The 25,718-nt window shown below is 38.5% G+C and overlaps 1 protein-coding gene across 1 annotated transcript in view; it reads left to right on the top strand.

The window, feature by feature from the left end:
• LOC126253159 (ankyrin repeat and KH domain-containing protein 1) overlaps positions 1-25,718 on the top strand; it is a 241,908-nt gene that overhangs the window by 170,802 nt on the left and 45,388 nt on the right. The window contains exon 31 of the mRNA XM_049954320.1: positions 7,473-7,791. Coding sequence (XP_049810277.1) covers positions 7,473-7,791 — 319 coding nt within the window. The remainder of the gene's footprint in view (positions 1-7,472; positions 7,792-25,718) is intronic.

Raw genomic sequence — 25,718 nt, 5'->3', positions numbered from 1 at the left:
ACAGTTGTCACACGTGATGGACGGAAGAACTTAAATCACGCAACAAGATTAATGATTGACAGCTTCTTATTGATCACATTCATTGACTTCGCCAACTCACAACCAGATTATCAGCTTTGAAAGTAACCTAGACCTAAGGCTACACTATATATATGAAGCTGCCGCCACAAATTACATTCACAAAAAGTGAAAATAATATTGAAATAAAAATTTTCAGTGAAGTGTTTTACTGCCAGAAACACGTTTGCATGGTATCACATTTCCTGTGCTGTGGTTGACTGAGAGAAGTAAACAGAGTAGGTACCATATTGATTTTGTGAAACTAAAATGATGTATATGATTATTTTTGTATTTATACTTGTTTGCTATGAAAATATGCAATATACTAAGTGCATTGCATTAATGTCTTCATGGCGGAAGGAAAGGTGGGAAAGAGAGGTGGCAGGGAGGATGGGGGTATGGCGAGAGAAATGAGGAAGGAAAAAAGATAGTGGAGTTGTGGTGGCTTTTGATCTAGTGACTACGAATACCTACTTCCAAAGAAAAAGAGAGAAACTAATAACATACAGGAGTGGCGGAAATAAAAGCCAAATTGATTACATATTATGTGGAAGGAAAAATAGTGGGGAGGTGCGAAATACTAAGGTCATATATGGTGAAGGAATAGCAACACAAAATTAGTTGATTGTAGTGGATTGTGAAATGAAAGTATGTAAAAGATAGAGGCACATGTAAAAGATAGAGGCACTTAAATCAATGTGAGAGGAAAATTAAGTGGTGAAGATTAAAGGATAAAAATTTGAGAGAGGAGTTTAGTGAAAAAGTATTGGGAAAGGTAAAACTGGCAGAGAGTGTGCAGCAATGGTGGAAAATAAATAGTGCTGTTATAAGGAAGACCGGGGAGGAAGTGTTTGGGTTAACATCTGGGAGAGGGGTGCCGAAAGATAAGGAAGCATGGTGGTGGAATGAATAGGTGCAGAAGGTTGTGAAGGGAAAGAAAGACGCTAAGAGGAAGTGAGATATGTCCGGAAGTGCTGAGGATGAGCAAGCATACAAAAGTGCAAAGTAGGAAGGAACACGAGCCGTGGCTAAAGCTAAAGCTGAATCAGTAAGGAAGTCATACGAACAACTACAGAAAAAAATCAGGATATGAGACAACTGATATGGATAGGCAAATCAAGAGATAAAGCTTCTAAGGATCTAACAGCAATAAAACAAATGAAAGATGAAACAGGAATAATTCTGCATGACTATGGAAAAATAATCCAAAGGTGGTTCAATTATTTTGAGAAATTGAGGAAGGGGGGGCAAACGAAGGATTAACGATGGATATAAGTAGAGATGAAGTCGAACTGGCAGTTGAAAAGATGAAAAATGGGAAGGCAGTTGGCCCAGACCAGATCCCTGTTAAGGTATGGAAGTGTGTCGGTAAAAAGGGAATTGAGCTCCTTGGGGATTTAATGAAGATCATTTGGCGACAGGAGGAGATGCCAGACGAGTGGAGAACTAGTATACTGATCCCAATATTTAAGGGGAAAGGTGATGTGCAAGACTGCAGTAACTATAGAGGTATTAAACTGATGGCACACACAATGAAAATTTGGGAAAGAGTTATAGGAGCAAGATTATGCAAGGAGACTGGTGTGTGAAGAAGTTTGGGTTCATACTTGGAAGAGGAACGACTGATGCAATAAAGCCATGTGGATATTCAAAAGAGATATAATTTGCTTTGTAATTTATTGGGAAGGCACTTTCCATGCCAGCAGATAATTTTGGTTGTTGTCATATGTCTTATGTTATGCTGATGGCAGATACAGACTACAGACAGCTGTTTCCACACTGTTGTGAAGTGTTAACATATCAGCTGCATGATATTTCAGAAGAGAGCATGCTGTATTTTGAAAAAACTTCCAGTGATTAATGATTGCTATGTTTTTTTTTCTGTAATTGATTAGATTTATTGGGTGTAATGTAAATGATTTATTTTCAATTAATACCAAAATTGGCAGGCAATGACACCAAAATTAGAAAGTAGAAAGCTGTGACATTGGCAGAAAAATGGCATCAGTATTGGCAATAAAATAAAACCATTTTTTCTTGTCCCTGTGTGTCGCTTCTTTCACCTCTGACAATGGTTTATTTACGTGACTTATTCAAAGTTGTTTGTAATAGACATGGAATTGCAGGTCCCCTTATAGCTGGTAAATCAGTTCAAAGATTGGATACATGCTCATTAAAGCACTTAGGGTGTTAACCAGCCTTCAGGTTGAGGGCACATTTACTCTTCACATTTAGGCAGTGTGTAGAGCAGATAAGGAATTGCTGAAATGAATAGCAGATAAGCTCAAATGAAGTTCTGGTATAGTGTATAATTTCTTTGTTGATTTTCAGTTGTAATACCCTGCTGTGAAACAAATCATATTTCTGCATCTTGTGCAGATTTCCCACTAACCCTCATTTTTCCTCTTGTGCTTTCCGAATTTATCTACCTGTGCTTGCAGGTGAACAGACATAAGACCAGACTGTATATCCTACCCGTATTATAAGTTTCAGCAGATTTGATGCAAAAAAGGCTGGTGTTGACCCACTTCACTTAGTTACCTCACATTTCTTTTAATTTTGTGTATTGAATGAAAATTGGGTGTTTGGACCATTCACAAATGCTGATGGAAAACAATTTTATTTATTTATTTTTTTTTTTTAATTCAAATTTCTGCAAACAGATCCTCTCCTCCCCAAGGCCCACTTGAAAATTATCTTTTCTTTGCCCCCCCCCCCCCCCCCAAAAAAAAACAAAAAAAAAAAACAACTTACTGTAAGTTTCAGTAGCAGTTCAGTTATTTAGACTATTCATGAATTGATTACAGGATGCTGCTGCTATTATTGAATGGGCTACTACATATGGTTGACCTTTAGAGGAACATTGTCTTTGAAAATTGTTGTTTGTGCCCATTAACTATAAGTAAATAGTGCTGCAAAAAGCTTGTGCTTAAAATACGCCATTCTTTGAAAACTGATGCCACACTACTTAAACATTTGTCTTCAGATTTTGATAATTTTCCTCCTAATTCTGAATTAAATAGCAAATGTATGGTTAATAAAGCTAAACCTGGTATCAGTCCTGTCTCTTTCTTTTCCAATTAATATGGTTGCTTCCGTTACATAGTCCAGCATTCATTTCACACTTCACCATTACATAATGTGAGCATTTTGTAGATGTGGAATAAAATAATTGGTAGCCTAACTTTTTGTTTGAGACAATTTAATGGCATTTGAAGCATGTCCAGTAAGCAGTTAAGTAATGTCATGTTGAATTTCCAAATGGTGTGTTCATACAATGATTCTTCACTGGTATGACTTATATTTGGGTAGACATTTTCTGAGGGTATTCTATCAGTGTTCTCAACTCATTTTCAGTACTGTGTGATTGAAAGTTTTATGTAAGAGGTAGGTTCCATCTCCTATTTGTAATGGTTCCTCAACAGATAGACAAAATAGTTCCAGTTGACATTGATGTTTACATTATGAAAGTATGGTTCACATTGATGTTTACATTAGGCACTGTATTGTCGGAAATCCCAATTGCAAAATGATGATGGGTGTTCATGAAAGCTGGAGAGTTTGTGACTGCTGCAGTGGGTAACACAAAAACCAATATGCAGAAACAGTAGTGCCAGTGCCATAGGCTGACTGAAAGTAGTGTGTCTGCGTGGATAAACCAAATATCCAACGTGCTGTGATTACATTTTTTTACAATTTGTTGGATAACAACTAATCACCGTGCCACATGTGATTACAATCATTGAAAACAGTCATTTAACAATTTGTGCTTACTGGATACAGCAGATAAAGACACTGGAACAACAAGGTAGAACACACAGTTGTATGCTTACAAACTGTAAAGAGAACAGATCTTTAGAACCTGTAATGACATGGGAGGGATGGTTGATTTCCTTGAATCTATATGAAAAGGCAGTTAGTTGAATAGCATCTCATGTTGTTGCAAAAAGGAAAAGAAAGAAAGAAGAATTTCAGGTCAGTGCTATCTTCAAGGAAAGTTGTGCTGAAGATCATTTTGGATTGAAAGATTGCGATTGTGGCAGATGTTTTGCAGAAAAGGTAAAGAATTAGTACTAAACAAAACATTGACATCCATCAAAAACTTGCTTGACAGTGAAAGTGTACAAATCAATACTAAGAATGCGAAATTAAAAATGAAAAGTCTTGGCTTACCTACCATAGAGTTCAAACTTGGTCCATTTTTGGGCCACTAAGAAGGTTCACAGCAGTCGTATCTGCAAAAATAAGATGTATAGCAGATATAAAAAATGTCACAGACGAAGAACTGTGACGCCACTTCTGAAGGACACTTGTCTAGTTGTAACAATTTTCTTGTGGGTCTTTTATTATTTGTCTTGATAATATTTCTTTTAACCAAATTTTGTCCTTCTGAGGTATGATTTGTTGGCCTCAGTGATAGTAATGTTTGTAATTGACTATGATGCAATAATGAACAGATTTGGGTGTAATTCAAGTTAAGAGTCTTAAAAGCTAACAGCCAGCTGGTTAGTTAAGGCATTGAGTGGTTGGGTGGCACATAAACATGATTGAAAATGTTGAGTGGACAATGTCATCCTCCAGAATTGAACAGTACTCTCTCTGGGTGGCCACAGCTCCAGAAATCAGGGAATTTCAAACATGTCAGTAAATATCAGGGAAATTGGGGGAGGGGGGAATGGGAAAATCTTGGTAGATGAAATGGTTTGTTTACTGAGGTGTCTAGAATCATTGCTGGCTGGGTGCAGCTGAGCATTTGTGCAGCTTCCCTATTCCCTCATTGCTACTGCTTTTCCTCTTCCTACCATCCCCTCAGCTTGCAGTCAGTGCTGCCACCACTTTTTGCCGCTAGATCAGCAGTTGCAGGGAAGCGTGAGGAGTGGTTTGTTTGGATCTGATTCCCAGAGACTGTAGACACAGCGGCCAGAGATAGTGGCCATGTGTGCATGAGTTGTCTCGGTCATTGTGTGAATGCTTGTGAACTCTCTTTTTTTCTGTTAAAGGCTGTGGCTGAAAATTTAGTTGTGTGAGTGTAATTTCTTTTCTACATGCCTGTCTAGGCTCAGCAAATGTCTGTAGAGTGAGTTGCTTCCTATCCTCATTATTATTGATTCTCAGAGTATTTGAAGAAGTTACCTGTTTCATGGATTGATCACCATGGTCTCATTTCAACAACATGCTGTCTGTGACTCGTGAATAACTGGCCACATGAGTAGATTTCCGTTATGGGCCAAAAACGGAAGTCGTTGCTGCGGGTATCCGTAATGGATCGGGCCTTCCGATCTGAAGACATTCGGTTCCCACCATGTGCAGGCCCTGCCCGTTGGATCTAGTCCCACCGATCTGCCCGCAAGCCAGGTCTGTTTCTGTGTGGCATAATGCAGCAGATTCTCGTGGTTTATCCGGGGACCAAGGACTGTGATGCTACTCAGCAGGCCAGAGGCCATGGGGGTGATGGATTTCAGGAATTACGACCATCTCACCACAAGTACGTTGTACAGTGTGATGTTTTATAGACATTTTATTTGTTCTAATACATTTTGGCACTTCAAAAGTAGTTTATACGTTATGAAGTATAGATGATAAGAAGAAGAAAATTGTTAGTTGCTGGTGGTTTGTAGGCTATGTACTCTTACATTTCTCGAAAGAAACATCACCTGTAAAACAACGCAGGTAATAAGACATAGTAATAGTAGAACCAACATTTTATTGGTGGTCACCTTCAGTGTTGGTTTACACAATTCTTCCCCGCCTCATACACCTCTTTCAAGAGGCCTACTCTGTGCTGAGGTTATTTGTGAAATCAGAGCAGGTACTTTAAATCTGTCCTGCAAGTCCAAGGAAATGTGTATTTTTGTCACCAAATGTGTTTAGTTTTATTGAAATAAAATAATATCAGCGGTCTCATTTACCATTCAGTTTGCTTTCTCTATCCAAAAACATTTCATTACAAAAGATGTTGATGTTAGTACTGAAGATTTTTGCTCAGATAAAGTTTTTTTTTAAGATATGCCCTTGTTTGCACTATCGTTTCTTGCAATGTAACTGCAAAATTCAGATTGTCAACTGATGTCTTAACTTAATCTTGAGACTTCAAAATTTGTCACGGAAAAATGCTAAAACTTGTTTGGAAATCAGTAAAATATGAGGGAATTCCACTTGGGAAAACTTGTGGCAATTTTGCAGAAATATATTATTTCAGTGCTAATCATTTTTGTGGTGTTTCTTTTATGCATAACATTGAAACATCTGAAACTTTGCACACATCAAGAATTGAATGAAATTTCCTAAAAAACTATGAACTACACATTTATGTTTACTGCCTCTTGGAATGGTCATTATCATAGTTGAAATTTAAAGTAAATCTCAAATTGCTTGTAACATTTGCTGAGAGGCTAGCAGTAAAATGGTGGATCCACACTCATTAGGAACTGGGCTATATTGCTAGTCTATTATTAGTGATTTAAGATTTTTTGGGTTCCAGAATAATGCAACGTAAACTTTTGACAGTTGAGAAGGACACTTTTACTCTGCAGTGGAGTACATGCTCTAAATATTTCAAAGATTAAAACCTTGTGGCAGATTTGGACTCGATTAGAAACCCTTACTTTCTTTGCTAACTTAAGACGGGTTCGTCGGCCTTTCTTACCAGACGATCATCTCTCAAAGAAATATTAGTATGTACGATGCTACTGCGTAACTATAGAGGATTAGTGTATGGTGCACAGAAACACAGAGTGCACACATTCACATAATCACAAACACATGCACTCTGTGTGTGTGTGTGTGTGTGTGTGTGTGTGTGTGTGTGTGTGTGTGTGTGTCACTCCTACTAGAAAAATAGTAAGAGCTCAAAAGCTTGTAACTGTTTCTGATTGTTTCTCTGTGCCAAACACCAATTCTCCATAGTTTAGTGATATATGTATTTTTCCATCTGGCCATTTCCATTATTGTTAGTATGGAGAATGGCATACCTAGGAAAGAGGTGAAGGTGTATCAAAGCTTTAAACCAGGTTGTTAACTGTTTCTGTACAAAATAGGTAATTAGAGCATTGTATGAGAAAAGCAGTGACGTAGGCACACGACTATGGATGTAGGTACACAGTTTTAATCTTTAAAGTACTTTCCATTGGTGATTTTCTGGAGAAACCAGGTTCCTCTTCCTATAATTCTCAAATTGGTGAAGCTGCTCTTGCACTTATTCCGACATGAAATCCTTACAGAAATTTTGAATCAACAAACTACATGAAGCACTTGTTAATTTTTTTGACGGGGAAACAGACTACTTGTCTGTTCATGGTAGTTGTGTACCTCGTTTTATCTTTAACGAATTAATGAAGTTTGAAAAATATTATTACTATGTCTATAAATTATTTAACTTAACTCTTTCTGACTGTTTACCTTAATATCACCAGGAGCTGTTAGAAAAGTGCCAAGACTGTGTGAAGATCATTCGAGCAGCAAAAGACCAACAAGCAGCCAAAGCAAACAAAAATGCCAGCATCTTATTGGAAGAACTCGACATGGAAAAAACTAGAGAAGAATCAAAGAAGGCAGCCGCAGCTCGAAGGCGAGAAAGGAAGAAGAAGAAGAAACTTGAGAAGAAAGAAGAAAAGCGGAAGCTTCATGAAGAAAACAAGAAGAATGAAATACTGTACCAAGAAAATGAACAAACAACAAAAAAAGATGATGATGAGGAGGAGGAAACTGAGAGACCTGAAGAGAATGAAGCAGGTGGGAACTGCTAAACACTCGCTGTTTGGTGACAGTACTGCTTTGCATTTCATTTTATTGGACACAAGAAGATTGCATTTATGTTTTTATTGCAAGCAATTTTAGTGTAAAGATGAATTAAGATATAATGATGGTATAATTTGCTGTTTGCCTATTGGGAGCCTGTTGAGAATGTTGCTGCTGCTTCTTGCTTGTATGTAAGTGTGTTGATCATCCTTAACATAAAAGAATAACTGCATTTCTGTTTCCTCTGATGGTAAAATTTTGGAATGTGCTTAGCTGTGGGTAAAATAACTTTTTAAAATTATAACAGAATATGCTTACTATTTTGGAACCAATTCTTGGGCTGCGGTGAAAAACATTTGTGTGTTGGTGGTACCCACTTCTATTCCTTTTGTTTCAATGTTTGGTTAATAAAAAATACAAATGTATGTAAATAGCTTTTATTAAATCACATTATAATGTATTACACTTTTCAAAACCAAATTCTTTTTATTTGTTGCCATTTCATTCTTCATTCACGTCTGTATTGGCTTTATCACTTTCTTATTGTTTCTTCTCACAATACTGCATTAATTTAATATTTAACACACTCTCAAAGCTTTGTGCGAAAATGCTGACATCCACATAAGAAAAGGCTAGAATTGTTACTGTGACTTGTACCTATCGGGAAACTATTAGTAGTATCTGACACATCTGGTTTTTTATTGCCTTATAATGCCTTGAGTTATATTAAAAATAATATTATTATTGACACATTGTGAAATTCAAACATTGCTTGAAGATACATAACAGTGTTGTTAATCACTTCCCCTGTGTCGGAACTGTGGATGAAGGAGAAAATGTAGTGTGGAAGAGAGATGAGTGAGAGAATGTGGCGTGGAAGAGGGTTGGTAACATTCAATAGGTATTTACATTGAGGTAATCTGTTTTGCAGTAGAGAAATACACCTTGGTCTGTGTCGTGTGCTAGGCCCTGTAATATTTACGGTTGATGGGTGAAGACTGTCCTGCAATTGGCATGTAAGAGAGGTAATAGTAGAAAAGTAAGAATTGTGTATCTTTTGGGAAATGTGACGTGTGAAAGTGGAGAGTAAGCATAGAGTTTATAAATATGAGATTATCACCGTATCACATATATTTTAGTACAAATGAAAGGTGTGGGAGTGGGAGGGGGAGAAACAGTATAACCCAATAAACAGATCTGGTAATGAATTACAGTGAATCCCTGCTTTTACACTTTTCGGGAGACTAGAAAAATGGTTTAAAATGTGGGAAATCATGTTTTAAGCATTAAAAGTTATGTATAGGGTTCCCCCCTCCCCGCCCACCCTGTATTTTCTCACTAAATGTAAGATGTATGTACATAATGGGAATCATAATACTTGTCATGGACTTGTTTACTATCTAATAATAGTTTATTATGGAATAAAAACTGCCGATGTAACTGGAGCTGATAACTGTCTTGGGGAAGGAGAAATATTCAACTTAATTTAATACGACTCGCAGTTAATGTTTTCAGAAAGTGTGAAACTGTCATTCATTAAGTAAATAATGAAACATTGCACCAGTTATGTATTTTTTCATGCTTAGCATGACATGTTTCGAAGATTAATTCTTTTTGTCAAGTGCAAATATTTACCAAAGTGTTTTGTATGGTGTTTGCACACGAGTCATTCTGCTTCTCTTCCACTGTAATTGCTTTTTGGAGGTAATCAGGTGCTGTGCCTGCTCAGTTATGTAGAAAACTACACACATGCAAACTATCACTCAAATTGTTTGTGAAACATCACTAAAAAATATTTAAGTAAATATTTGCACTTGACAATAAGAATAAGTTTTCGGAACATGAGTTGCTAAGCATGAAAAAATACGTAACTAGTGCTGTGTTTAAAGCATAAGCATTTGCTATAAAGTGAGCAAATATGTGAACTAGTGCTGCAAATGGCCAAACAATGAAACACAGTAAATATGGTTCTAATAACATGAATCAAGATGATCACAACAATCGTGAAACTGTGCATGCACAGTAGAGACAGTCCGGAAATGGTTGTGGTTGGTCATGATACCTTTATCTGAACAAACATGATTGTTCTCATCAGCCACCACTCCGAGTAGCACTTGGTAGTGGCCAGAGATAAATCACAAATTGTTCAGGCTTTTACCCGTTTAACGGTTCAGATCTATTGAGTAGAGCATTCACACATGACTTCTGCAAACACGACTTTGTGGCCAGCAAAATGTAAAAATCAGTTATGCTAGTTTTTTTCTCCACGAACATTTTTTCATAAAGCATGAATCATGGGAAAATTAAAAATGTTAGTGCAAAATGTTGTGTGAATTGATGTGGTAAACATAGAAAATGTGACCAAAACAATGAAAAATGTCATAAATGGCTGGGAACTTAAAAGCAGAGTTGTGCTGCAGTTATTTACAAAATTGGTTGTTGCAAATTCTCATGGGCTATTGACTGTTACCATGCAAGGAAAAGTTGCAAAATGTCATTGTCAACATTTTTAACCATATTGAAGACAACCAATGGAACACATACAAACCATCTACAGCAAAAGGTGGTGGTAATAGAACAGGTGGACATACTAGTCATCTTATTTATAAACCCTCTGTCAGTTGTCTTTGTAACCTAATTCAGTCTATCACTGTACTGTAGCAGAGTTGGCAAAATATGATGCGTGACAGTTGCAGTGGGCTTCATGCATCTAAGTCATCTAATCACTTAGCGCCGTTTTGTGTGTGTGTCTGTCAGTGCTTTGTTGTTGTTGCTGTTGTTGTTGTTGTTGTTGCTCTATAGACAATTGCTTTGCTGTACAGCTGCTTTTGCATCATATCTGAAAGGTGACAATTGCACTGCAAGCTGTTTGGGATCTACATTTGCCAGCTCTCCTACAGTGATATACTCTGAAGTCAGTTAAGTGTGGTGGTAGTAAGTCTCCTTGCCACAAACTGATTAATGGCATCTTGCATTATTATAATTTCCCAGCTCCCTCATACTCATTCTTTTATCTTAACCTCGTGACTTCCAATTTTGAAGCCCTTCTAACACGATTTAAAACTAGTATTTTTATATACCATTCAGTGTCTGAAAAAATCACTTGAGTGACTTTACTGTCAGTGTCATTTGCTAGTCAGCTATAAAACTTTGTGTATTTAAAAAATGTCTTCCTGAAGGTTTATGGGTGAGTTCAAATCACATTTTTTGTATCAATTAAACTTACAGAGTGTACATGTGGAGGCTAAGTTAATATAACATGTAGACTTAGCAGGGGTGCATTTCATTTTCCTGTTTCTTCCATTGCAAAATAAGTATAAAGATGTAGCACAACTATGGCAAATACTCTTAAAGGACCAAAGAATATTACATAACTGTTATATGAAGCATACTGAGATTGTTCGTAACCAAGTCCTTAGTTTTTATTCACTCATTTGATGCAGTAGATTTTAACAAATTTCACTTTACATAAAGTAACGAAATGTAATTTTCTCTTTAAATCTTTTCATTTGAGACTTACCAGTACTAATTGAAGCTAATTTGCATGCCTAAGTATCTCTTCTTAGACATTGCCTTGTTGCTTATGTACGTGTGCTGTTCTGCATGATGGAGGAATTGTTCACTAACTATATGATTTACATATGTTTGAGGAATGATTTTTAAAAATTTCTTCTTTTTCATGGCTTTTCTTTCTTTTCCTCATTCTTTTATTCTTATTATTTTTGTGGTAATTTATAAATAGACATTACTTTATCAATTCCAGTAATGATAATTTATTCTGGTATTTTGAAAAATGTTTCATAGTGTGCACGTTTTGAAGCGTGGATCAAACATACAGTAATAAAAGTAACTGAATTTGAACAAAATCAATAGAAGAAGTACATGTATAAAAGAAACAATTTGGAGAAAGTGCATAAAAGTCTGAGCAGTTGGTGTTTGGACCTGTCTTTACATACTGTTCATGCCAATAAGTCTTCTGTGGGGCTACAGTGTTTCATTTGCCAAATGCTCTGTGTGTAAATAAATGTTGTGTTACTGGGTTCCTTTTCTTTTCAAACTTTCCTAGTCCTAATTCGTCCTCAATCCCTTCCCTCCAATTTGTTTCTCCCTCTCTAAGAAATGTCTGTTAGAAATGGAATATGTTAGCTTTTGTATATATAGGGTTCCCAGAGGAGTAGTCAGTATACAGCGGTATGACATGAATGATCATTTGAAGTAAAAGTCTCGGTAAACATGGTTTCTAAAATTGCATACCATAAGGTCTGTGAGCACTTCTTCAGTAGAAGTGATGTTTCGCAGTAACACAGATGAAAAAGTGCTTATAGTTCTTAACCTTAAAAAGACCTTACGTATGGGAAACTTTTTTTCCCCCCCTCCTCCTGGTTTTGCTCCATGATACCTCCTCTCAAAATGTGGAAAGCAAAGAGCTTGCAGTAGAAGAGATTTGTTTCACACCAATGAAGAGGTGTGCATTTTAGATTCCATGATTATTGGACTTTTTGCTTTGAATGACTGCTCCTGTCATATCCCAAAACATTGACCCCCCCCCCCTCTCTCTCTCTCTCTCTCTCTCTCTCTCTCTCTCACACACACACACACACACACACACACACACATAGCTTCCATGATTCATTATGAATAACAGTTCAGTTCTATCACTTCTATGCCTGGCTAATGTATATTGAAACATTGTTAAATTATCTACAAATTTGACAATACTTGACTTGCAAATATTGACCACTTAAAGTAGCATTGTTTTGGTTTTCAAGGTCATTCCATTAACACAATGTTTAATTAACATGGTATTGGTAAATCCACCAGCACTTTAATAGCTTTGGTGGGTGTATTTTGAGATAAGTGAAACGACACTGACGAATTGCTGCTGAACAGCTGTAGTTAGCAAAATTGCTGGGTGAATGTTTGCTGGTCAATGCTGTTACACCAAAAATTGCTGGAAATATTAAAGTTCATAAAATTAATATTTTAATTTTGTCCAAATCAGTCCAAATATGATACAAGGAAATCCACATGCCCTTTCTCTGTTGTGCGTTTTGTTTTGCATTTTGCATCCCACAGTATTTTCTTAAGTAGTTTTTCTTAAAAACCGTATGTCTAAAGACAGGGGAAAAAAACTTTGTTTCATGGCTAGTTTTGGTGTAGTTCCTTGCCATTTTTGGTTTTGGTTGCTTTTTTTTCAGCGTTTTTATTTGATTTAGGTAGATGTCTGTTCCCCCCCCCCCACCCCCTCTCAATTATGTCATCTTTTGTGCCAATACTGGGTGTTTTGTTTTGTTTGCCAATTCTGCTGTTTTTGCTGATATGGCATCACTTTTTTGCCAATTTTCATATTTGTGTCGACAGTTATTTTTGAAGTGTTATTTGCTCCATATTTTGTCTTATTTCATGTTGTAATAGAATATGTACCTGTCATTACACAACAATTATTGATACCACAGTTCATATTTCTTCACATTATCAAAAGAGAACTAATCTACACTAATGTGACTAAAGTCATGGGATACCCGATGATATTGTCAGAACTGCCTTTTGCCTGGCTTAGTGCAGCTGCTCGACATGACATGGACGCAGTAAGTCGTTGGAGGTCCTCTGCAGAAATATTGAGCTGTGCTGGCTATACAGCCATCCATAATTGCGAATGTATTGCCAGTACAGGATTTTGTGCACAAACTGACCTTTTGCTTACGTTCCATAAATGTTCGATAGGTTTCCTGTTGAGTGATTTGGGTGCCCAAATTATTGACTTGAAATGTTCTTTAGATTAATCACGAAATTCTGGAATGGTAGCACGGTGCATTGTCACTCATAAGAATTCCATCATTGTTTGCGAACATGAAGTCTGTAGTTTCCAAGTAGCCGAACATGACCATTTCCGGTCAATGATTAGTTCATTTTGACCAGAGGACCCAGTCCTTCCATTTCAACACAGTCCACACCATTGTGGAGCCACCAACAATTTGCACAGTGGCTTGTTGACAATTTGGGTACATGGCTTCATAGGGTCTGCACCACACTCGAACCCTACCATCAGTTCTTACCAACTAGAATCATGACTCGTGTAACCAGTCCACAGTTTTCCAGTCATCTGTTGTCCAACCAATGTGGTTAAGAGTCCTGGAGAGATGCTGCAGATGATTTCATGCTGTTCGCAAAAGAACTTAGGCTAGTTGTGTGCTGCCATAGCCCATTAATGCCAGATTTCGCTGCACTGTCCTAACAGATATGTCAGTCATACATCCCGCAATGATTTCTACGGTTGTTTTCTGTGGTGTTGCTTGTCTGTTAGCACCAACCACCGTACCAACATTGCTGCTCATGATTGTTAGGTGAAGGCCTTTGGCCACTGAGTTGTTTGTGGTGAGAATTCATGCCTGAAATTTGTTATTCTCGGCACACTCTTGATCATCTTGGAATACTGAAATCCCTGATGATATCTGAAATGGAATGTCCCGTGTGTGTCTGTCTCAAACTAAAATTCCTTGTTGAAAGTCTGTTAATTCCTGTTGTGTGGCCACAGTTGTGTCTGAATCCTTTTCTCGTGAAATCACCTGAGTACAAATGACAGCTCTGCCACTGCACTGCCCATACCTTGTATACGTGATATTGATGCCATTTGTATATGTGTATATGGCTATCCCATGACCTCTCTTCCCTTTGTGTGTTTAAAAAAAATGAATATAATAAATTAAAGAAAAAGAAAAACTTTACAATGATATGCTATTTAAAATTTTACAGAAGAAAGCATTGTAACTTCAAAGTTATCTTCTTAGATTTTGTGCCATTGGTCTGGCAATACTTTTAGTGTGAAATTAGCTACCTGCAGTCTAAATTTGAACACAGAAGGAAATTGCTCTCTGCACAGCACCGGATATTTGGCAATGTCCACTTATCCTGCTGGCATGGAAAGTTGCTTTTCTACAAAATTGTAAGGGATTTATATCTTTTTGTTAGAGTACCTTTATTGGCTAGACCTGCCATTCCAGGTACACATAATTTACTCTTCTAGAGCTGTGAATACAGACACAGAACATGCATTTTTGTCCGTGTGAGTCGTCAGACTTAATTTACAGTTGCAGCTTAGTGCATTTCAGTGTTTCCTTCACTTCTGCCTTAGGTATTCATTCCTTACTATTTCTTAAAATCTTAATGCTTTAATCATCAAAAATTCATTTCTTAAGTTGTAATACATTTACTGTTTCATTGGGCGACATCAGACTTCTGATATTTTGTATGGAGTACTTTGTGCCAAATGTTGCAGTTTGGAGAGGTCTTTAATCTGGTGCAGCAGTTAAACTGCATATTTTTGTATCACCCCTGGGAGTGAGAACTCTTGAGTTAACTTATGAGACAGTGCATAATTGGTAGGGATCGGAAAATTTGCATCTATTTTTGGCAACATTTACATACTACTACTCTTTCTTTAAATGATTAGACAGACAGATTTAAAAGGTTGTCATGGTACATGACTGAAGACAAGCAATTGAAAGTGAGTGCAAAAAGGGGGAAAAGCACTTGTTGGGAACTTTTTTATGGAATGTTTGGTTTTGCAAGAACTTAAATAGCTTTTTTCTCAAATGACTTTTGTTTTCTTTGTTTGCCTGTATTTAAGCTTTCAACAAATAATTGTGCTATTGAAAAGAGAGGCATTTTTCCAAGAGTGGACTGAATGCGTCTCTGATTTAATGTTATTTGCCTTTTCCCACCCAATTTGATGATTACAAAATTTGCAAAATAATAAGTTCAACCTTTTGTGGGCAATTATGGCTGTGTAATCCACACTTGACGATGCCACAGATAGAACCAACAATCCAGTTAGCGTGGATGTAGAATCGAAAGCAACTCTATTTTAACATTAAGGAAAGAATTTTGCCACAGTTGAAAAAACGCGATAGATCTTGTTTTCCAGTTCCTAAGTTATAGGAGCGCAGCCACTATACTCATATAGTGGCAGAAGTGTCGGGAAAGAAGCCTCAACTCCTCACAGGGCAGCAGCCTACACCTGTATTCTGCAAAAGCAGAATAGGCACAGGGATCACAGATCTCTTGTGGTGTTGTAAAGGTCATACTGGAAATCAGTGTTGGACCAGGATTAGTCACTTCACTCATTTAAAAAAAAAAGCAGCAAGCAATGCACAACACAAAGCATTTGGGAACAGCTACTGCACAGATAATTGCTGATGTTAGCAGCATATTGTTAATGATGTATTTCAGGCCCAATCTCCAACAGTATATGATGCAACCATGGGTCAAAACATCCACCACCTAATTTGCCACATTAAAGAGTTCACATTATAACAACTTTTGTGCATAAGCTAACAAACAAACACAAGTGTGTTGTAAATGTTGTCACGCAGCTGAGTACTAGATTGTGTTAGGTGTCATGCATCGTAAATAAACCATTCAGCTGCCGAAACTGCCATGGCGCCAGACCATCAGGCCCATTGATACACCATTGCATTCGTGCACTTTTTATTTTGCAAACAGGTTCTTACGTGTATTATCTTTCCAAATTGGGCTTCGTCAGATGATATACATGTCAGTAACTGAAAATTGGTTGCATTTTTTTATATTCATATGCAGAAAATAAAGCTATTTTAAACTATCTGTTGGAAAATAGGTCATTGGGGTACAGTCTGCTATAGAACAGTGTCTGTTAGGTAATTTCCCATTTTGAGGCAGAATTAAAATCTCTTTCACATTTATCACAAAATGTGAAATTTTCCAGTCCCTGGTATGATAGTCTATATGCAAGGGTCACCTGAAAGTGTTGACAGTGCGGTGCATTTTACTTATACTGCGTTTAAAATATTTGCAGACTTTTTACAGTTCTGCACAGGGGCAAGAGGGGGGGGAGTGTAGTTGTCAGCGTGTGCTCAGTGCGTCAGTGGCCATCAGTGAAGCCATGCCTATCTTATGTCGCGAACATTAGTGGCCACTTTACCAACCAAACTGCTGGTGTGTGTGGTAGGGAAAGCCGGATCACCATTGGTGTTACCTAGGCAACAGTGTCACTTCCCCTCTGGCGAGCTAAATGTGAAAAGCTGCAAGTAATTTTAAACTCACTTTAGTCATCAATGGGCTGATTTACTGTAGCATCACCACGAGATAACGGCAAATCCAATAGTATTGTGTTTTGAGTAGTATAAACAAGAAAAACAACAAATACAGCACTTCAGCTTCACACAAACATAAAATCAGAACATTGAGAATATTTATTACAATATTTAATCAGTATTCTTACTGTTTTGTGAATAAGGTTGTGGTGACAATGTAATCCATTATATAGAAGGGCTTCACTTAAAGATCTCTCCAAAATGCAACATTTTTATGTAGAGTTGGTTGTGAAAAGATGTCGAGAAATGTCCCATTGGCAACAAAATTTGTGCCTGGGTGTAATTTGTTTGACATCACATGTAGGGCCATAGTCCTTTACACAGGCAATCAACCTTTTTCAACATTATAAGAAATTCTGAGTTTTGAAAAAAAGTCAAATTCAGTTACTGTAAGTTACCATCATTGGTAAACTGTAGTTTTTATATGGGGGCAGGAGAAATATCAAATTCCATGGCGAGTAAAAAGTTCAATTTCTGCATTATATTGATAAAAACATATTAACATTATTTTCATGTCACAAGATCAAAGTATGTGTGTTATCTTGATAATAATTGCTTCTTGACACAGTAGAACCCTTTTACCAAATGATAATTTTAAACTGTTGTGTAAAAATTGAGTCAGCCAATGTAAAATTTCTGTCTTGAACTAGATTGTGAACCATTGTCCTCCTAATGATATAACACATCATATGATGCTTCCAGCAAATTTACAGCTCAATTATATCTAATGGCCACATCATTGATGGGATGTTGAAGCCTAATACTCCTTGTGACCAGGCACTATTAAATTTCTGAAAATATCTTTTACTGGTGAACTATTTCCTGTAGATATAAACAAAACTGCAGTCCAGTCACATTAATGTGACCACCTGATATGTTAGATGCCAACATGCAATAACCACTGACAGAAAGCAGGTGGTGGCACCGGCAGTGGAGGCTATGTTAAATGTATCCATGTGACACGATAAAAACATTGCTATTATCCTCATAATGTGGAAACGGAGTGATTTATCTGATGTCAAAATTGGTGTGATCCATGGGTCAAGAGTGGAAGCATTTCCAAAATGGTAAGTTTGTAAACTGTTGGCGTGCCACCGTGGGGCCCATTTGGGCAGATGACCATTAGCATATGCAATGCCATTCAACAATCTTCGTAAGGGGCCAGGCCGTAGGAGGCTGCATTATGGTCTGAGGAATGTTTTCGTGGCATTCTTTGGGTGATCTCATCATTCTAGAAGGTGCAATGGTTCAACAGAAGTATGCATCTATTATCCTTGGGGACCCCATCAATACCTACATGTGGTTTGTTTTTTCTTGGCACAGTGGCATCTACCAGCAGGAGAATGAAATGTCGCACAGCACAGTTCTCTGTGTATGTGTGTGGATCAGAAAGCGTCAGGATGAGTTTACGGAATTCCCCTGGCTACAAGGCTCCCTGGAGTGAAAGCCAATCCAGAATCTTTGGGACCACCTTGATCAGGTTGCTTGTGCCTTGGATCCTCAACTGAGAAACCTAGCACAGCTGGCTGTGGCACTGGATATGGGACTGGAGTCGGTGTGGCTCAACATCCCTATCAGTACCTTCCAGAACCTCATTGACACCCTTCTTGCACATCTCGCAGCAGTCCATGCTGCAAAAAGGGGTTACTCAGGCTTGTGACAGTACTCGCATTAATGTGACTGAAGAGTACATGATGGAATAGTAATATGGAAAGCATAGATTGCTAGTCACGAAATGGAGGAGGCACTGAATTGCAGATACTATACATATCTAAGCTTTCAGATGAAGTCCTTCCGCAGAAGTAGAACTCCCCCCCCCCCCCCTAAACGCGCGCGCGCGCGCACACACACACACACACACACACACACACACACACACACACACACACACGGCTGCTCTGTGTATGAGCAGTAAGGCCGAACTGCGTCACATGTGCATGGTGGGGCTTATAGAAGAGGCACAGCCTCTTTCCCCAAAGAGGCTAGTGTTGCCTGTGGTAGCATTCAGGGATGTGGTGGGAACAGGATTGGGCTGCTAGGTGCAGCATTTTGAGACTGAGGCAGGGGAATAGAAATGAGGAAAAGACCTATAGGTGCATTGGTAGGAGAGAAGTTGCGCGCATGTGTGCATGTGTCGTGTATTTAGAGGAGGGAAGGGGACAGGCAATGAGAGGACAGGGACTAGAGGTGGTTAGGGCCAGGGGTGATAAAAATGAAGGATATGCTGCAGGGGGAGAGCTCCCACCCGTGCAATTCAGAAAAGCTGGTGTCATTGGGAAACATCCAGATGGCATTACCTGTAAAGTAGTCATTACAGAGAGAAACAGCCTAAGGGCAGCAAGTGGATAGTCCAACTATCTCTTGGCTGTAGTTTGGTGATGGCAGTTCATTTGGATAGAAAGCTAGTTAGTAGTTATATCCATGCAGAATATGGCACAGTGGCTACAGATAAATTTGTAGATCACGTTGCTGCTTTCGCAGATGACACTGCCTTGGTTGGGTAGCAGGTGCAAGTGCGGGACTGCAGTAAGTGGTAGTGGGAGGATGTATGGGACATGTCTTGAAATTGGGTATATTGCAGAGAAGTGAGCTATGAGGCAAGGCTTTTTGGCCAGGGGTGGGGAAGGGATGGAGGAGGAGATTGTATAGGTTGGGTAAGTTGCGGAATACGACTGTGGGAGAAGTGGGAATGATACTTCTCATTTAAGGGTAGAATCTGGTGGAGAATGTGATTAAACTCCATTCCTGGGCAGTACTCAGTCATAAAAAGGAGTGCTCCTTTGTGGTGCGACTGGCTGTGTAGGGATTGCTAGGTGATTGGTGGGACTAGGTCCTGGAGATCTATCTGTGGATGAGGTTGGAAGGTAATTTTGGTCTGTGAAGACCTCAGTGTGAGACTTTTGGCATATTTGGGGAGGGCTGCTCATCACTACAGATGCAATGACCACGCGTGGCTGGGCTATATGGAAAGGACTTCTTGGTATGGAATGGATGGCAGCAGTTGATGTGGAGGCATTGCTGGTGGTTGGTAGGTTTGATATGTCATGATGTAGCCATCTTTAAGGTGGGGATTGACATCGAGCAAGGAGGTCCAGATAGAGAGAGTGGGGGAGAAGGTTTTGAGGTTCTGGAGGGATGTGGGATGAGTGTGTCCTCACCCTTAGTCCAGATCATGCATACATCATCAAAGAATCTGAACCAGGTGAGGGTTTTGGGATGCTGAGTGGTTACTGAATCAGAATATGGTTTCAGAGTTAACAAATTTTACTTTGAATCCTTTGCATCCTTATAGATTCAAATTTTATTCTCTGCAAGGCACAAAGGAGAGGAACTGGGGGAGAAGAAATGATTGTTAAACATCTCAAATTTCAGTGCATAAAATTTATTCACAGAAGGTTCAGTCATTTGAAACTGGATATTGCTAATTGGAGATACTGCCTTTATGTGTAAGCATAGGCTTCCATGACCATTGTCACAATCAGTAAAATCCTTCATGGTATGTGACAGCATGAATACATAAAATTCTGTGATATTTTGGCCACTGTTCCATATAGTCTTCATCAGGGTGCTTTGCTGACTGTCAGCAAAACACCTGAGGAAGAATATTTGCGACAGTAGCCAAAACATCAGAGAATTTTACATATAGATAATTTTTTCACACATCCTGAAGAATTTTGATGACTGTCTTAGATGTCTTTACTATATCATGGAAGTTGGAATCACTACTTTTCAATGCAGTTGCATGGGAATTAATGATTGTTATAGGTTTAAAAATGTGCATACGTTGAGAGATTTGTTGAGAGATTTTTAACTTTACTGCACATGGTGTAGCTTTTCTTTTGAACTCCCTTTCCATCCTACTTCCTGCCTTCCAACACCAGTACTCCTAATTTCTCGTGCAGTCATGAGTCTGATGGTATAAATACACATGGCAGAGCAAGAGCAGGGCTGAGGGACAGTGTAGTGCTGCTTGTGGGAGTATGCAAGGATGTGGTGTGTGGTAGTGACAAGGAAGGGCTGCTAGGTGCAGTTAGGAAGTTTAAGGGGGTCAGAGGATGTTGTGGGTGCATTGGTGGAATAGAAGGCTTGGAAGTGCTTGGGTGGGAGCAGGGAACGCGGTAGGTAGGTGAAGGAAAGGCACTAGCATAGGTTGAGGCCAGGGTGTTTACAAGAATGTCTGGTATGTGCAATTCAGAAAATCTGGTGATAATAGAAAGGATCCAGATGATGCAGGCTGTGTAACAGTTATTGAAGTGAGGCACATAGTGTTTGGCAGCATGTTCAGTAACTGAGTGGTCTGACTGTCTCTTGGCCACAGTTTGTTAGTGGCCATTCATGCAGACTGACGGCTTGTTGATTGTCATGCCCACATAGAAAGCAACACAGTGGTTGAAGCTTAGTTTGTAGATCACATGATTGATTTCACACATGGACCTGCCTTTGATGGGATAGGGAATGCCTGTGACTCGACTTGTTTAGCTGGTGATGGGAGGATGTATGGGACAGGTCTTGCATCTAGATCTCTTGCATGAACTTGAGGCAAGGGGTTGGGAGAAAGGGTGGAGTAGGAATGGACAAGGATATTGCATATGTTTGGTCGATGGCAGAATACCACTGCGTGAGGGATGGGGAGTTAGTGTGTAGGATATTCCTTATTTCAGGGCACGATGAGAGGTAGTAGAAACCTGACAGAGAATGCAATTCGGCTGCTCCAGTCATGGGTAGTACTGAGTCATGAGGGGAATGCTCCTTTGTGGCCAGACAGAAGGTACGTGGGAGATGGTAGGTGACTGGAGAAAGACAGGACACCGTTGCTGTGTTTCTGAACTAGGAAGAGTGCTAATTTTGGACTGTGAAGGCATCGGTGAGGCTCTTTGTATAGTTGGAGTGGGACTGCTTGTCTCTAGTGATGAGACAGCCATGTGTGGCTGTGCTGTATGGTAGGGACTTCTTCGTATGGCACAAGTTCCAGCTGTAGAAGTGATGGTATTGCTGATGATTGGTATGTTTTACATGGACAGAGGTACCTCCTTGAGGTGGAGATGGAGCCTTGGGGAATACATGCAGTCCAGATCACAAAGATATAATCAGTGAATCTGAACCAAGTAAGGGATTTGTGATTCTGGGTGGTTAGGAAGGATTCCTCGTTGTCTCATGGATAGGTTGTGTAGGGTAGTGCCATGTGGGTCCCATTGCTGTACTGTGGATTTGTTTGTAGGTAATGCCTTTGGGGATGAAATAATTGTGAGTGAGGATGTAGTTGGGGTGGTTACCACGAAGGAAGTTGTGGACTGAAGTCAGTAGGGTGTTGGAAAAGGTACTGTTCAGTAGTGGCAAGGCTGAGTGCAGTTTGGAAGTTAATGCAGAGGAAAGTGGCATCAACATCAATAAGCAGGGTGCCATTGGTGAAAGAGGAGCTGTAGAGAGTCTATTGTGCCTGTCTTCATCTCACTGTCTCCTCTGTATCATGAGTAGCAATCTATCGTTTCCATAATATTGTCATTATTCCATTCTTGATTTTACATTGTTTGATATCATTATGCAATCTATCTGAAACCTTGTTTTTCAATGTGTCTTTCATGTACGCAGTCTTCTCCCCGTGATTTTTAAAACCGTTGTTAATAATGATTAAATTGTGCTCTAAGCAAAATTCTATTAAGTGGCTTACCCTTTCATTTTGCATTTTTTCACTTTGTTATCTGTGGAGGTAATGGTCATCTACAGATGTACAGCTATATTGGATCATGACTTTGCTCCTTATTGTGACCATGCTAATGTGTTCACTTTGCTGTTCATAACAGTTTCTTTGCAGTCATATTTTATTGTTCATTATTAGCCCTACTTCTGTGCTAACCCTCTTTGATTTCTTGTTGCTGTAGTTGCCTGGTTTGTATTCCTGTTCTTCCTGCTACCTCACTTGACTAATTTCAATTGTGTCCAACTTCAGCTCATCCACTGCTTGTTTCAAATTTTCTAACCTACCCACCCAAGTGAAGAACCTAGCAATCAACACTTTGATCCATAGAATACAAGATTTGTTACGACTTTATCCTGAGTAGTTCCCCTTGAGGTCTGAGTGGGCTGAATGTTTTCTCTTTGCAAAGTTTGCCATCTTGAATGAAGCAAAGGGGCTGCATGTCTTCAGGAAATAAACTGATGTAGTTTTCTTTTGCTTTTAGGCACAAGGCCATGTTGGCTAATGTTACAGTCAGTCAGTCAGTTTTCCAGGTTGCTGCCTCTGCAACTGCTACAAAAGCTGCAGCCCCTCTTCAGCAATCATATTAGTCTGGCCTGTTTGTGGTTACACCTACAGTATGGCTATCTGTTTATTGAGACATGCAGCCAGCCACACCACGGTGAAGTTCACGGTTTTGAGGGGCCTTCTGTTATGGATTGGAAATTGTACAAATGTAAAATGGTAGTTATTGTGCACCAAAGAATAAATTTGGCCAGAGATAATAAACTTGGGTAAAATTGCTATGTATAGTAAAATCAGGTCTTAACAAACCTGTAGGAACTAAATTTTTTTCTCCTTAAATAGTCGTTTTCCTTAACTTGAAAAAAAGAGTTGACGATGATGATACAAGTACTCATTAATCACAAACTGTAATTTCCTGGGAAGAAAAGGGTAGCTTTGAATGAACTCAGCAGGTTTGATAAATTATGTATAAAAAGCTACTTTAGCATGCAGAATAAGGAAATTTCTGTTTATTCAGTATTTTAATTGACTGACTAGCTGAAAAAGACCCACTGCACCTGGTTTTTACTTTCGTTTCTTTTCTGTATACATTCCAGATTGCTTGAGAACATAGCAAAAATGAACATTAAAAAAATAGTAAAAAAGTACTCTGGAATGCTCAAAAACACTCTCCATTACCTTTAAATCCACAGAGGTATTCAACAGTAACTTCATTTGAAATAAAATATGCTGCCAATCACTTTTTTATAGAATACAGAACCTTCAAGAACATTTTACACCATTTAAAAACATTTGTTAATATCTAAAAATATTCATGAAAGCTGAGCAAAATAGGTAATTCTCTAACTTTCCCCTTAAAATATATATTGATCCAAAAGGATGTTGCGGTGACCAGTACAGTGTGTTAGCAACTGCTTCAAACACAGCAACACAACTACCAACACTGCATAACCACTGAAGTATACGTCAGGGGAACCAAGGGTTTTTCAACAGACTGTTTTGTTTGATCATCATTGACAAGCTGAACTCTCATTTTTGTCCTTAACTGCACTTTCCTCACTTGAGACCAAAGAAATTATTTCTTCAGACATGCATTGGTTTAATCTGCTGGAGTTGATTTTCGAATAATTGGAACTGTTTCCTGAAAGTGTCCAGGAGGTATAAATAATGCAACTCCCATTAATTTTAGACTATCTTGGGGATTTAAAACATCCTTGAATCTTTTGGAAGATTCTATAACATTTTGGAATGTTATACAACATTCTAGAATGAATGCCTGCTTCGTCACTAGATTCCAACCAGCTTCTCTGTGTTCCCATACGAAGTCCATTGACGCGATGTCCTCTTTTGAAACCCCTATCTTTGAACCCAGCCCGTACTGTTCCAAATAAAATCTTGGGGATGGAGGGCGATGCCGATGGATCTGCAAAATTCACTTGCAGAGTTTTGGTGTCGTGCACAGAGCCACAACAATTACTTTTATTATATACCAGTATATTGATGACACAAGATGAATGTAAAGCATGCTAAAGAAGCCTCATTAAATGATATCTTTTGTTCTATGAAACTGTTTAAAAAAATGGTAAAATTACTTTGCTCCCTCGGTGGAAAAATAGTTCTTAACAGTACAGAGTCCGTACAAAGTTATGACAAATGTTCTTTGTCGTGAATCTTTTTCATCGTTGTTATCACTGCCCGTCTTGATCATAATTAATTTTGCTTCTTCCTTCAGAAGATTCTCACTTTGATCTATGTGAGAAAGTAAGTCAAAGTGTCATCTGGAGAAATATCTTAAATGTCTTACTTGCTAAAACACACGTAATGATTTTCTATTGTTTTTTAAGGAAGTGGGGTTCGGATGTAAATGGCGTCACATCAAAGACAGAATATGTGAAACAGTTGTATACTGTCTGGCAAGTCACAGCATAGTCAGTATAATGCGGAACCTATAAAATTTTGTTTTTCATTGCTGGCTTTCTCTCGGTGAATGAATTCGGCCCTCCACAAGTCATTTTGTGTTTTGCTTTCACAGATTGAGTTATGCCCAGATGCAAATCAGTAGATGACTTGTATATGTAGCAGTGAAAAGGCCTCTTAACACATTTTTATGTATAAGGTGACTTTTAGATGGGAAGGTATTCTGTCTTTGATAGACAGTCTTTTTGCTCCAGTCTTGACATCTAGGCAACCGAGTAATCTTTCAGAAACTTCTGTAGTCATTGAGGCTTCACCATAAAGGCTCAAGTATAAGGTAGTGTTTACATGTTCCTGAAACACTTCATTATACACTTCACAATTTTTAATAGTGGCAAATTTTCATTTCCTTTTATAGTTCCACACAAAAGTGCTGTCAATTGTCCTCTGATCATTTTGCATCTATCTCATATTTCTTCTTGGACATGGTATATTTCTGAAGGAAGTAACTTTTTAAAGAACCCCAACATCGTTGAAGTTAAAACAGTTTCTAGACTCATATCATTGTATTATCCATAACCGAGTCTTGCTCTTCCAATAGTCCACAGCCTCAGTTGCTCCCCTGAATTTATAAGGTTTTTGGAAACAATCTAGTCAAGATATTTGATGCGCTCATT

The sequence above is a fragment of the Schistocerca nitens genome, chromosome 1 (assembly GCF_023898315.1).
Source record: "Schistocerca nitens isolate TAMUIC-IGC-003100 chromosome 1, iqSchNite1.1, whole genome shotgun sequence".
Classification (NCBI taxonomy): Eukaryota; Metazoa; Arthropoda; class Insecta; order Orthoptera; family Acrididae; genus Schistocerca; species Schistocerca nitens.
Note: the sequence above shows the minus strand (reverse complement) of the source record. Positions and strands in the feature narration are given on the sequence as shown.